Source organism: Felis catus, chromosome C1 (genome assembly GCF_018350175.1).
Source record: "Felis catus isolate Fca126 chromosome C1, F.catus_Fca126_mat1.0, whole genome shotgun sequence".
In the NCBI taxonomy this organism is placed as follows: domain Eukaryota; kingdom Metazoa; phylum Chordata; class Mammalia; order Carnivora; family Felidae; genus Felis; species Felis catus.
This window is the reverse complement of record NC_058375.1, coordinates 188,952,020-188,967,905: the sequence shown is the minus strand read 5'-3', so window position 1 is coordinate 188,967,905 and position 15,886 is coordinate 188,952,020. Positions and strand designations below refer to the sequence as shown.

The 15,886-nt window shown below is 31.5% G+C and overlaps 1 protein-coding gene across 6 annotated transcripts in view; it reads right to left on the bottom strand.

Annotated features, from left to right (window-relative positions):
* Positions 1-808: 808 nt before the first annotated feature.
* Positions 809-15,886, bottom strand: part of NBEAL1 (neurobeachin like 1) — a 180,000-nt gene continuing 164,922 nt past the window's right edge. For 4 of the 6 annotated variants that reach the window (XM_045034301.1, XM_045034304.1, XM_045034303.1 and 1 more), the window contains 4 exons: positions 14,293-14,409; positions 13,693-13,854; positions 12,402-12,550; positions 8,262-10,524 (listed from right to left, as the gene is read on the bottom strand). In XM_045034301.1, the coding sequence (XP_044890236.1) occupies positions 10,251-10,524; positions 12,402-12,550; positions 13,693-13,854; positions 14,293-14,409 (702 nt within the window). In that variant the 3' untranslated portion in view covers positions 8,262-10,250. Of the gene's footprint in view, positions 7,940-8,261; positions 10,525-12,401; positions 12,551-13,692; positions 13,855-14,292; positions 14,410-15,886 lie in introns of those variants that run through there. The other 2 variants (XM_045034302.1, XM_019838502.3) reach the window with 1 other exon arrangement.

The following is a 15,886-nucleotide window of genomic DNA, read 5'->3' as shown; positions in this document are numbered from 1 at the left end:
ATTTATTTTTGAGAGAGAGAGAGCATGAACAGGGGAGGGGACAGAGACAGAGGGAGACACAGAATCTGAAGCAGGCTCCAGGCTCCAAGGTGTCAGCAAAGAGCCAGAGGCGGGGCTCGAACCCACGAACCGGGAGATCATGCCCTGAGCCGGAGTTGGACTCAATGGACTGAGCGGCCCAGGTGTCCCAAGGCAGCCTTAATTAAGCCTTTAAATAACACGGCTTTGTCCTGTGACTAAAAGTGTAGTATCATGCAAAGATGGTATTAGGCTACAAAAAGGTTAATGTTCATTTCTGTTGTGTCATTACTCTAGATCTAGAAACAAAAGTACTAAAAACCTTAAACTACTAAAAAAGTACTAGAACAGAGCTTAGAATTCGGTTTTATTATGAATTAAATTTTATTAACCCTAACAAACACAGGAGAATTAGGTCAACATTTAGACTGTCAAAAGTTGATGAATAAAATATTTTAATTATATGAAAGGAAATAAAAGTTTTAAAAAACTCAGCTCAATGTATTATTTAACTACAAATGGAAATCTCTTATGATCATTAACCGAGGGAGGAAAACGTAACTATGTTTCTAGGGAGATTTATAACCAAAGGCTTAATATCTGTTTTATGTATGACAAAAACTGGTCAATTAACATAATCTTTATCTTGTACACATAGGACTACAGAAGAGATTCTCAACGAAAGAAGCAGTGATTACTGCTTAACAAAAACTGTATTCAATCCCTTGCCCAAATAATTTAGCCATGGCTAAGTTCTAATCAGACCATGAAGTGACAATTGCAGATAAACTGAAGAAAGTAACATCATTTTTTTATTTGATTTAAACCCATTTAATACACAAAGCTAATGTATTATGTACAAAATAAATGTACATTCTTAAAAGCTGTTAGAATACAAATTTCCAAAGGACTAAAAAAAGTGCAAAATTCTCAATTATCTTCAATCATGCTATACAGAAACAAATATTAACTCATATATACACTCTGAAAAATTTAAAACAGCACTCAATGTAACAAAATAAAATATACAACTTATATATTTAATCTTAAAAGGATGAGGAAGGAAAGAATGTATTGCACCAAATTAACAGTAACTTCATTTTAATGAGAAGACTAATCAAAATTTACACATTTTTATTAAATCTAAAATTTTCTCAACTTTAAGACCACTTTTTTTGGCATACAAATATTGAGTCACAGTTTGCAGTCAATAATTAGATATAAATAAGGCTTGATATTCTTTCTCATGGTCAATTCCAGTAATATAAATGAGAAGGACCATTTTATGATAACTACACAACTTTCTGAATTGCTTAAATATTTAAGTAGCAGCACGATTTGCAAGTGTTTTTTTTTATAACAAGTAATTCCGAATTTTCAGCTATCCTCCTTTATGTGCATATATATGAATTCAAGTCACTGTCACCATCTGTGATAACACTGAAATGTTCCTGTTTAATCTGGGTCCCAGAAAAACTGACCTAAGAGACAAACATATATGTTTGATAGTTTTCTGTCTTAATCGATTCATTTCTGTAGCAAAGCATCTGATAGAAAAGGACGGTCTAGCTAGATCTCTGCTTACTTTTTGCTAATTGTTTTACTCCAACTATATAAAAAGCGTACAACTGGGGAAAAGAAAGCCATACTCCTTAAGAGTTTCTGAAGACAACAGACAGCCATACAATTTTGTAACAGTTTTTCTTACATAAAGCTAACTATAAAATAAACAGTATCCAAAGATATTTTTGGTGATAGTATTTCTGAATCACAGAAAACAGTAAAATGCAGAATACGGAAGAAAAAGTCTAAAATGTGAAAGATCTTTGATAGTAAGATCTTTGCTGTAATATGCCATAATTTTGGAAAAAAGGTAGACACTATTATAAATATTTTAAAAAGCAATCAAAACCCCAGAGGAAGAAATAGTTATTCTCTTTAATCCCTATATAAGAATTTAAGAGGCTGAATTTTTTCAGTTAAGTGTGACAACTGGTATCTCCTTACCAGAACCATTTTCTGAAGTATTTATTGATTAATATAATTTTAGCATTCTGAAGAGCAAAATGGCGGCCATCACAGATAAGTTCTTTTCCTTCAAAATGCAAGATGTGCATATGTTGAATTTGTAGGTTGAGCCCCCTAAGTCTTAAAACATATTGCTTGGATGGTGTGGGAAATATTTCCAAGGGAAGGAACATAAAAAATAGCATTTTAATATTACCTAGTTAATAACTGGCTATCAGAGAACCTCTGGTTTTAATACATATTAAGTTGAAAGATATTGCCAAAATAAAATTTTAAAACGTCCACTTGGAATAAGACTTTTAAAGTTTTTATTTAAAACAATAAAATATAATTTTATTTTTCAACCCTACCTAAATCCTAACTTGTTTTTTATTCTCAAATTACAATGCTACATTGGAATAAGGTGATAATCATTTTGTATGTTCAAAAATAGTTATAAATTTTAAATAATGTGACAGCCATTATATTATAAGTGAAAACACACACACAAACACACCCCAAACTCCATTAATAGTCAACTTTGAAAACTGAATGGGTAATTCTTTCAATGACATAACTGTGCTGTTGTTAGTGTTATTACGGTAATATTTACAAAGTAAGTTTCCAAGGAAACATTAAAACTATACCACAGAAAACAAATGTTAGATTAGTAACTTTCTACTTGTTCCTTTGAATTTTCAGTTCTTAAGATTATAGGCATTAAGACAAAAATAAACGCAGTTGATTTCTGTCCTTTTAATTTTTACTACAGCCATTTGCTTCATAGGTCCAAATCCTGTTTAGAAATCACCCACATGTAACAAATATCAGTGAGATAACCTAAGATATGTCTGATGATTTATACAATCTAACCAAAAAATGTATAATATAGCCACTTTTACACAGGTTCTTATCCTGAAGAAAATCATGTAACTCCTATATCTAGGATGGCCTTATATTTTTAATGTAGAAAAATTGCATTGTTTCCAATATATGCCTAAATATCTTAAATGTCAATGATTTATTTTCTGAAATACTAGGACTTTTTATATGAAAAAAATTAAAGATTATTTCCATAAAGTCATCAGAAGTACTTAGGGAATATATATACCCAATGCTTTTTAATTAGAAAAATTATATCATTTCCTTTAAGGCTATACGAGATCCAATTGTATTTTTAAACCTAGCATTTTGTAAATCATGCTTTTTATTGATACTTGAAAATGTTACCAAATTCAAATATGCAAAAATATTCACTAACAGTCACTAGGAACTAATATAAGCAAGCGGCATAAAATCTTTTTTGTTGGAACCACTATTAGTTAGAATATTCAAATATGGCAGGTTTGAAGAAAATTATAAGAATGATGCAACTGAAAAGGAAATTTGGTTGTTGTGGTGGCAAGCAAAATGAAGATAGGAAAGCCATTCCAAGCAAATTTTAGACAAAATGTTTCCAAGGACAAAGATTAAACCTAGTTTCATATAAGCCTGTGAATATGCAATGATTCCTAAAAATGGATGGATATAATTTCTATAGCAGAAAATATTTTAAGACAACATATAAATTCTGGGATAATTTTTTTTGTACCAAGAGATTCAGAAAGTCCAGAACAGTGCCTAAACTTCTGTGTGTTTGTGTGTGTGTGTCTGTCTATCTATCTATCTATCTATCTATCTATCTATCTATCTATCTATCTATCTTCATGGACAAGTCTGATCTACAATCTCAATGAAGAAACACTGGCTTAGAAAATGCTGGATTCAAATTAAAGAACTAAAGTTGTGGCCAACATTTTAACAATATTGAAATGATGACTGGTAACACTATACTGTTGTTGCAACAATGTCATCAGAAAAAGCACCACCAGGACTCTGATACAGAAAAACTCTTCAGAACAATGTTCTGGATGGGATCAAATTTAAAGCAAAGCAAATGCTGGGTACATACGATAAACGAATTAGGCAAAAAAGAATACTGAGAGTGGATACTTGTTGAGAGTGATAAATATTTAAGATTGGCTACTTACTGGGAAAGAACAGAGTCAGTGGATGAAAGGAACAGTAAATTAGGACAAGCTAGGAGTCTGGCTGATAAGAGGAAAACAAAGGATTAGATTTAGAAAAGAAAAATAATTTATTTCATTTCTTGTATCAAAAATTACATCCTACAGACAGGTTTAAGAATTAATGGAAGACAAATTTACTGATGTATTTGAAGAGACCAACCTTCACTCACTCGTACACATACCCTATGATAGTACATATTATCTAATATTTATGTTTAATGTAGTCCATGTACTTGCATCTTTTCATTGGAAAGGTGATAAAGACAATGCTACTCATTTCGTGAAAGTAAATATATAAAAGGAGTTAACCTCTTTAAATTTAACTAGAAGATTTTCATGAGTGATTTCTTTAGTCACAATATAAAATACACTTCAGGACAAAGGCCATGTGTCGATCATCATTAAATAAAAATCTGGTATTCAAGTTAAAATTTTCTCTGCTTACTCCTATTCAAGTAAAATATAAAAAAAAATCTTAGCTTAAGATTTAACTTTCAAATCTGAATTCTAATTAATTATGAGGGTACACTTATTGCTTCAGAAATGTAAAAGTAACTTTCAATACCAGTCTCTTAAGGATAATTGTTGTATGCCTAACAGAAAAAAAGGAAGCCTCACTGATGTTTCTTGCTGATGACACATGAATATCTGGCATTTTTCTCTCTGACAAAAGGCTGTGACCTAAAAAAAAAACACTGTGACCTAATGGAAGTAAATAGACACTTAATAATAGCTGACACAAGCTTCCTAGGCTTAAAAAGATTTTAAACCAACTGGACAAGCTTTATTTTTATATACTTTTCTAATTCCCATGCCCTGATCTATTTTTCCTTCTCTCCTCCAATTTTATCTAAGTAATGACAGAATACTGATTGGAGAGTTGAAAGTTTGCTTTATTTTCTAAATGAACACAGGTATTATATGCTTTAATATTTTAAATCTCACTTTCTAAAAGTAAAATCATTATTTTAGTATAAATCTCTTCCTATCACAGGATGCTGAGATTTTTATTTCCATCATTATTACCAGTGTCAAGAAACAAAAGCAGATGAAAGTTTCTTTAGACAACAAACTTCATAGCAGCCAAGTTGAGATACTGTATTTATCAACTGAAATGTCTACTTGTTATTCCATTTTCATCACACTGTTGTTCACTTCTCCCATTATATAAGCAGAAACCGTTTCTATGGATAACATCTAAATACACCAGAATCCCCAAAGTATATCTTTTCAGTGATTTTATCTGGTCATTTTTTTAATTAATTCAGTGGGCTACACTGTTTAAAAGAGGTTTATATTATTCAACTAATGGTTCTACTGTATTTGTTTAATAGATAAAGTTAACTTCCATTCCTTTAGACTGTTGCTAGTATTATCAGATTTTCCTCAAAATCCTACATTTTTGGTTTTCACTTTTTTGGAAAAAGTAATATAAGGAAGAATTCCATAGCTCTAAACATCTATTGTTAGTCTAGGTAGGATATTTATTTTACTGTGAACAAAGGGTCTTCTATTTGTGATATAAAATGAATACTGCTTGTTTGGTTCTTCAATCTAAAAAGCAGCAAAGTAAAACACCATAAATTTAGGAATTTTTCCCTGGTAATTTTAAAACATCATAAATTTAGGAATTTTTCCCTAATAATTTCAGTTAAACTTCTTTATAACTTTCCAAAATAATTCTAAAACCATTATTAAGTAACCTTAAAAATAAAGAAGGCAACACTATACCATAGTCAATGGATAAGTAAGCAAAAGAAAAATTTCCGAAGTTTTGATTCAGAAAAGTTTTTTTAAAAATTAACATTTAAAATACCCCAAATCAATCATGTTGGTTTTGCTGACTTGAAACCTTCTAAAAAATGTAATAGAAAAAATAAAATGAAATAAATAGAAGCAATAAATTCAATAAATCGTAATTATCTTTACTGATTTGAGACATTTTCATCACAAATTCCTGAAACCCTTAAAAAGGAAATCTTCACATTTACATGTGCTCTATTTTATACTTGCTGCACCAGTTTGTTTCAGTGTTACTTATCTAAAACATGGTTTTTTGTTTTTGTTTTCACTGAATAAAACAGAGGATTTTAAATAATTGTAAAGAAAATTCTTCTATAAATTTTTATTAGTCCTGACTTGAACAGATCATATCTATTCAAAAAGCTTCCCTAAACAGAATCCTTTACTTCTCATAAATTTTTTACTCATTCATAGAATTATAAAGAAAAGGGCAATAGATACTGGGGGCAACAGAAGAATTGCAGAGGGAAAGGTTCTCAAAGATTCCATGGAGAAGAGAATTGGATGTAAGGAAATCTATGATTTGTGGAATAAAAAGGAATATTATTTTATAAGAAGCTATTATTATCTTTTTCCCCCTTCTGATCAGAAACCCCTTTATGAAAGCCACACACTCACTCACTCCTGAAAAAAAAAACTGCAGTTAACACACAGAATTTCCACACAATTTCAGGGGATTCATAAATTACCCCAAACCCGTGGTATCTCAGATTAAGGACACTTGTAGTTGTAAAAGCTCTCTGACCTAACTCAAAAGGATGACCTTATAAAAGCACTAGGCTTATCAACCACTTTGAATTCCAAAATAAATTTATCAGCATTTTACTTTAAAATTTTGAACAGTAAAACATAATGTAACACTTAACTATGTGTAATAAAATTAATTATAATCTTAAAAGTTATACATAACATGAAATAGAAACGTGTCTTTAACAATTACTATGTCTAAGTGACTACTTTAATGATGCATTATCTTTTTAATTCATGTATCAATCACATGGAAGTTCTAGGTAAAAATGTTAATGTATTTGGGTATCATTGCTAACACTTCTAATTATTGGGGAAACATAGTATCTGCTTAGTAAAGAATAAACCAAGAAATTTTGAACTTTGCAGATAATAAACTATGCTACTTAAAGGATCCAACTGTCAAAATCATAATCAGCATTTTTCCTTAATTATACTACTAATGAAATACACCTGCAAAATATATCTCAGCTTCTCTTATTCCTACTCAACCTTTATTATTTAAGCATATAATAATACATTTCAATAAGTTCTCATTAATAATATGCTAGCAGTAGTGGAATGACCCAATGTACCGGTTTCAATAGTCTTATAGTCAACTTATCATGAAAACCTGGAATTTACACTGAGTTTTGAAAATCTAAGTGTGCAACAGATGCCTTTAAAATATTACCTCCAATCAGGAGTTTCATAAATAAACTGATATATTTTTAAATATGGTGGTCAGTAAATAGGAAAATGATTAACTAAAGAATATATTAAAAGCCATGTCTCTCAACTGTCCCATCATCTGTACTATTTTATTAGAAATACCTTAAATTTTGTTGTTTGGAATAATAAGGGAATCATATGGTATTTCTTTATTTTTTAGAAGTTTTTTTTTTTTTTTTTAATGGATCTAATGATCTTTAGGAATGAACCACAAATCTAATTCAAATGTATTTTCTCAAATCTACCTTAGTGTAGACCAATAATTAGTCAATACAACTGGATTTAATATTAACCAGAAATTTTTAAAGTGGCTAATAATACAACCTATGTCTTTATACACATTGCATATTCAATTTTGATAATCCCTAAATGATTTTCAGTGATAAAAGCCCTGAAACATTCAGATAGTTGAGAGATGTGGTTAAAGTGACAAAGCAATAAATCAAGTTTCAGTTATCCATGACAGAAGATGGAAATAGTAATCACTTGGAATCTTGAGTATTATATTCAGTTTCTCCAGCTGAAATCTGGCTGAGCCGCTTGCTAGATCCCCACAATTTTCGAGAAAGCTGACCTGAACGCATCTGTTTAAGGTAATCCAGAGAAATGAACAACAGATGTGATTAAGAAAAAAAGAAAGAAAAAAAAGAAGTGAGACTGATATATAAGACACTGATTTTGTAGGATGCAGAATGTAAGAATGTAAGTTTTGTTAGCAGAATCATTCATATTAACATTTTAATGATTCTTGATTAATAATAATTAAAGAAAGGCTTCTCTATACCAATTGTCTTTCAACTGAGAAAGGTCTAATGCCAATGTGTAAATTTTAAAATTAAATGTCCCACTTTGTCCAAATTATCAGTCCTTTTCTTTATAAATTAAAGAAATATATTTCACAGTTCATTAAAATAATCTTCTGAATTTTACTTTAGCTAATAAGACACATAATTTTGAGGATTTTCTCCTTTTATATTTAAAGTACTATTGATGCTAATCACAAGGATAATAAGAAAGTACAATTATGTTCTGATGGAAACAAAATAATTTTAGAGTATTTTGAGATAAGAATTTCAAAAAATGACATTTAGCAACAAAATGATAAAATATAATTTAGAGAACAAGTATAGCATAAGCTCTCTGAAGGTGAGAATCACATTTGTTCACCATTAAATTTGTACCACCTAGCACACTTCTCAGCACATAACAATTATTAATTAAATATTAATCCAATCGGTAAATAAATGCCCCTCCAAAAGTGCTTATAATTCTAGGTAAGGCAAAAAAGAATCCATGTGGGACACAGTTCTCAAACTAACAATATGACTTGTTGGAATTACTTTCCCAAGTATAATCTATTTTTTATTTGTCTGCCAGCCTTTTTTAATGGTTACCCTTCTCTAGGGTACATTTATTAAAGGGATAAAAAAAAAAACCAAGCCTCATGCAAAGCCACTTTAGCATGCTTGTTTTGCATTTTCATTTCCAGAAACATTATTTCCATTAATCTATTATCACTTTACCATATGATTAATAAATATGAATTTCATACTGACAGTGTAATATACAAAACTGATACATGGCTTAAAGTACACATTAATCAAGACTTTGATCTTTTATGATAAATTTAGATCTTTACATAAAGATCTTTTCATAACTAAAGCTTTAATCATACTGTCATATGGAATTATATCTTAATTATGCAAGATTCTAAGTATTTGATTATGTACTAAAGTAGATCCATACTTCAACTGATACATCCAAAGATGTAAAACAGATAAAAAATACTGTTATTCCAAATCTGCACACAATTCAGATTCTATGTGTTGTAGACTACATAAAACTTTCAAGGAGGACAAAAAACTTACTTAATAAACAGTACAAAACACTGATTTAAGCCTACAAAATGAAGTTGCTTAGGCATTTTTGTTCTAATCGATTTTTAAAAGAAAAGTGTGTGCACATAATGGTCACTTCATATAAAAAATTCAGTAAAATCAGAAACTGAAAAATTACTTAAGGTGGGGAGATGCAGGCAAATTTAAAGGGCACTTGAGTAATCCACAGAAAGTGAAACATATTCAAAGAGAAAAAATGCCTAAAATGTTTTAAATGTAAGTGAAATACCAAGATACAGACTTGCTGACATTCTTTGGGGGACTGTTACAACTGAAGGTAAATGGTGCAATCACTTTAATTTAATAAAACCTCTCTTTTGTTATAATAATATCCTGAACAGGTATAAGAACTGATGAAAACTTAGCAAAAAGGTTCCTATGATCCGTGGTAGATTTATTAAAAGCAGTGACACTGTGTTATTCACTAATGACTTCTCTTGAAACAACTACTACAGATGCCATATTTTAGATTTCTCAGAAAAGACTGATGGTATCAATAAAAATTGATAATGCTTAATTTGACTCTATGTAATACAATTAACTTTCTAACAGAATCACTATATTACTTGGAGTATAGCCACCAAGTTTTCTAAGGAACAGTATCCGATTTATGATATCTGAATGTTCAGTAATTGATAAACCATTGGCAAATAAGTTTACAGTAACTACAGGAAACTCACCGAGAATTAGGATATTATATGGGGATATCTGTAGTTCCAAGTAAAAAAATGATGCTTTTACAAAAGGATAATTGACATACAGTCATACTGGTATTTACTGAAATTAAAGTAAATAGTTTTATTGTTTGAGCCTGTATTTAATTTTTTATAAAGGCTCTTATTTATTAAAAATCCAAGTCGTGTCTTGAATCTAGATTTGGAAAGACAGAAAATAAAAGAACTTTCTTATTCATTTAGAGGACAGAAACTGTCAAATGTATGCCTTCAATTGAAGCATAATATAAACATCACTCTTGAATACTAGCTTTATCGCCTTTTCATTTACTGCCCTTTGAAAAATCAAATTTGGTTAATTTGTTCATCCATAATGGAGACTTCTGATTCAGCTGGAACAAAGGAGAACCAAAGGAATCCCCAATAGTACGGGAGAAGAAGTTCTTGATGCTATGTTTTACCTCAGCTGGCTTGCCAACACCCACTACAATCAATTTGCCATCTTCTAATCCTACAAGAATGTGGCTGGATTCTTTGGTTACACAAACACAGTGGATAGGCATCCGCATGGCTAATGGATTCATGCTGAGATTCAAACTAGAAAAGAAAGAAAACACACACACATAATTACATGGATACATAACGTATTCATGGAATTTAATACCTGGAAGATAATTTAATGATCACCTGGTTCTCCATTCTAATTTTACAGATGTGTAACTTAGATTCAGAAAGGTTGAATGGCTCACACAAGGGCCTACATTATAGCATTACTTAAAATACTTTATCTTTTCTCATTCTCAACATCTGTTTTTCTTCTAACTATATATACAACCAAATATATGTATTTTTTCTTCTAACCAAAATCTTCTCACTAAAAGATTTTCATCTTGTTGATTAAAAAGCTAAAACAGTGTGCATGTGTTGGGGGGTAAGGCCAATAAAATCGGTCTATTTGCCTTGTCTTAGAAGATATATGTATAAATATATAATATAAAATAATACATAATATTTAAAACCATAAATATATGGTTATGATATAAAAACATAACTCAACTATGGAAAATATCCATGGCTTTTAGGATTACAGAATGAAGAATCCTCTGAAGTACATACTGTGTTTAGACTAACCTGCTATAAGATCGCATTCATTTTCCTGATTTGAGATTCTCTTAATAATACCCTGAGTAAAACAAAATGTTGGAAAGATATGATTCAAATAGGGATTCAGTGCTCTTCCACAGGAGAAAGAATGACAAAAATGAGAAGGGACATACAAAAACAGGGACGGGTGTTGGTACAGAAATGATTCTGACATGAATGTGGTAGGATAGAGCACAATGGATCAGGAAATGATTTATAAGAAAGGTTTGGGGGGAAAAAAGAAGAAAAGGAAAGAAAAGAAAGGCTTGGGAGGGGCCAAGATAGTCTCAGTAGTGTAAATAAGCCACAATAAATTTTTTAAAAATGGAAGAAAAGAATGTATTTGGGCATAACAAATACAAATACAGGAAATAACAGTGCTTTGTATACATAAACTAGTAAATACGAAGAATACAAAGCTCAAAAACGTATCCACTATTTAAACATCCTTTCCCTTCACTTTATTTATTTATTTATTTATTTATTTTGAATGAATTTTTATTTTTATTTTTTTTTCAACGTTTTTTATTTATTTTTGGGACAGAGAGAGACAGAGCATGAACAGGGGAGGGGCAGAGAGAGAGGGAGACACAGAATCGGAAACAGGCTCCAGGCTCTGAGCCATCAGCCCAGAGCCTGACGCGGGGCTCCAACGCATGGACCGTGAGATCGTGACCTGGCTGAAGTTGGATGCTTAACCGACTGCGCCACCCAGGCGCCCCTCCCTTCACTTTAATAACAAGACTCCCCACCCATTTTACACACACATACACACAATCATGAACACATACATTAGCCTTAAAAATACCTTAGTTTGTTTTACCCCAATTAAAAAAAAAATTAAACCCTAACTTTAGTTTGTAAAAATTCAAACTATAATTTAACAAATTTCCAAATCCATAATTGAGGCTTGGCACTATGAAATTCTTTTTCTGTTTTTTAAAAAATTTTACTTGTGGTAAAATATATGTAACATAAAATATCCTACATTTTAAAAATGTACATCTATATTTCACTTACTAATCCAGAAATTCTTTAACTTTCTCAATTTTTTTCAGAGTTACCAAAAAAAAGACATATTCATAATAAATGATAAACCAAAAGATTAGAAATCTTTGATTCCTGATTTCCACTCTAGGCTGAAAGTATTACTACTTTTTCTTTTCCTTTTTTTTTTTTTAAGATTTTATTTTTAAGTAATCTATACAATCAATGCAGGGCTTGAACACACAACCCCAAGATCAAGAGTCGCATGCTCCATCAAGTGAGCCAGCCAGGTGCCCTATTACCACCTTTTCTTAAGTGAGATTTCAACAATTCTTTATATTTACCTGTGGAGATCTCTTATGGACAGGAAACCTTGTAAACTGCCCGTGATAATGTGTTCTCCAGTGATACACAGATCTGATATTTGTTCTGTCAGGACTTGAGACCCTAAATACTTGCCATTTACAGAAAACAGATGTAGTGCACTCTTATCCTATAAAGTTAGATGAAAATAATTTAATGATCTCAAAATTTAATGATTTAATAATTTCAAATTTAATGTTGAAATAAACATACAGTTATGTATAAAGAGAGTGTGTAGACAATATTATTAAAGTGATTTTAAATCAGAAATAATTTCATACTTTAAGAAAATATTTAATAACTAAATAATTGCTAAGTAAACAATATTAAACAAGAACTCTCACCCCTCCAAAAGAATTAAAATCTCATCCAGTCTAAAAAACCCCGCATTCTTAACATAAAACAAAAAGATTCTCTTAACTTTTTTTAAAGCTATAAGGTTTTTTTTTTTAATTTTTATTTAACGTTTATTTATTTTTGAGAAACAGAGAACGAGCAGGGGAGGGGCAGAGAGAGAGGGAGACATAGAATCTGAAGCAGACTCCAGGCTCTCAGCTGTCAGCACAGAGACTGACATGGAGCTCGAACCCATGACCTGTGAGATCATGACCTGAGGTAAAGTCAGTTGCTTAATTGACTGAGACACCTAGGTGCTCCCCCCTCCTTTTTTTTTTGAGAAAGAGGGAGAGAGAGGGAGCATGTTTGGGGGAGGGGCAGAGAAAAAGGTAGACAGAGAATCTGAAGCAGGCTCCAGGCTCTGAGCTGTCAGCACAGAGCCCGATGCAGGGCTCGAGCTCACGAACCATGAGATCATGACCCGAGCTGAAGTCAGACACTTAACTGACCGAGCCACCTGGGTGCCCCTGTAAGTTTTTTTTTTTTTTTTTTAACTTTTTAAGTAATCTCTACACCCAATGTGGGGCTCAAACTCACATCCCTGAGATCAAGGGTCTCATGTTCTATCAACTGAGCCAGCCAGGTGCCCCAAGATTCTCTTAGTTTTTAAATAGCTTTATCATGGAAAGAAAAATAAACATAATTCATGGCTTGTTTTTTCATACCCAGGCTGTGCAAAAAGAATTTAATTTGGTTATAATTTCCACTTAAGTTTATGAAGTCCCACATAATCAGAAATTCTTTTTGAAATCATGTATTATATAAGTCCATATAAATCCCTAAAACAAAATAATATCTGATAAATACAGTATAATACGGAAAGGAAAAGATGGGCTTATAGATAGTCTAGCCCTACTGTATGAAACTGTTATATACCTTGAGATTGGTCTTTTCTTCAATGCTGGAGTAGATGACAATATGTCCTTCCCAAGATATCGCCAAATTAGGAACAGTGAGGAGTAGAGAACTCTCGCAAGGTGGTCGTAAAGTCCTCATGTACTGACCTTTCTGAATGGTATGTATAATCACAGTGCCATCCTACACAGAAAATATTAGAATATGAAAAAAAGAAACAGAACAACACAAAAAGAAAGAAGGCCAGATAAATAAATACAGGAAAGGAACTTAGAAAATGATTATTCTACCAAGGCACATGTACCTTAGGAAAAATTCCAATCTTGAAATTTGAAATAGTCTTTTATTTCATAAAATGCCCTCTTTCCTTAACTTATAAGACCAATAAAATCCCAAAATAGAATCCAGTCTGTTTAAGTTTCTTCTTTCTGGATTAATCCTACTTCTGCAAGTCATACACAAACAATAAAGAATTTCTATGCTTTTACCAATTCTAGAAAAAAAATTATTTTTCCAATTTTAGCATATGTGCTTCTAAAGCAAGCATGAAAATAATTTAAATTTAAATATTGTTTCACAATTTGTAGAAAAAACTAGCATTTCTTAAAGGTGAAATCTTACCCTTGATCCTGACACTGCCATGTCAAGTTCAGTGCTGATGCCAACACTCAATACCTCATCAGTGTGTCCATACAGAATCTGAAAGGGTTTCGATGCTAAGCCCACGGGAACACCTCCCTAGTGTTAAAACACAGAAACAAAGGTAATTTTCTAGTCGGCTATTTTCTACAAAAAGGCTTATACTATATTTAAATTGTCTAATCACAAACGAATATTGCAAAACAAGTTCTTACTACTGCATCTATTTATAGTAGTATTCATTCTTGTGTTTTTCCTTGGATTCCTAAATTATTCCTGGAGAATTCCCAAATTCTCAGCCCCTTTTGAGGCTCTAAAACTTAAGCAGGCCCAGGCTCTGAGCTGTTGGCATAAAGCCTGACACGGGGTTTGAACTCACAAACTGTGAGATCATGACCTCAGACAAAGTCAGACACATAACTGACTGAGGCACCAAGGTGCTCCTATATGGTTTTATTATAGGAATTCCAGAATGGTTCAAGCCTAGGAGAATTTTCAACATAATACATTAAGAGAAAATAAGAGAAAAACTTCAAATAAAAGAAAACAAACTGTGAAAAATAGCTAAAAAGGACATTATGGGAACTACTAGCAATATTAGAACATGAACTGTGGATTAGATAACTATATGTATTATATATTGTATAGGTGTTCTGATTTTGATAGCTGAACTGTGATTATATATAAGAATGACTTGTTCTTAGAAAATATACACTAAAGTGTTTAGGGGTAAATGAACACAGTATCTTTACTGAGAGAGAGAGAGAGAGGGCAAGGGCAAAGGGAGAGAGACAAAGGATCCAAAACAGGATCCGTGCTGAGAGCAGAGAGGCTGATGTGAGGCTCAAACCCACAAACCACAAGATCATGACCTGAGCCAAAGTCGGAAGCTTAACTGACTGAGCCATCCAGAGGCCCCAATATCTACAACTTTTAAATTGTTAAAAAAAAAAAAAAAAAAGATGCTGGGAGCGAAAGACATTAGGAGAGAATAATAAGACAAATGCAAAAATGTACTATTTTTGTAACTTTTCTGTAAACTACTAAAAAGCTACCAAAAGAAAAAAAAATCAGAAGGAAAGTACTTAAATATCAAAAAAAAAAAACCCCCACAACCCAACAGCAATGTATGGTGAAATGCAACAGCAAATGGTATACTAAATGGCACAATGGTGAAGGCACTTTCATCAAAATCAGACATAAGACAGGGATACTCACTATAATTTTCTTACTCTATTACACTAGCTAATAATGTAATAAGATAAAATGAAATCATTTTATTGGAATCATTATATTGGAAAAGATAAAGACATCCACTTTTACTTTCAGATCATATGATTATATATCTTATCTACTTTGTTATCAGAAAACCTAAAAGATACTAATAATTATAAGAGCTGGATAAGAAGATTTGGTAAACCAATTAGATAACTGTATAGAAATCAATAGCTTTTTTTTACACTAGCCATAATCATTTAGAGTAAAAGTGATTTAGGGGTGCCTGGGTGGATAGGTTGGGTGGTGGTTAAGCATCTGACTCTTGATTTCAGCTCAAGTCATGATCTCACAGTTCATG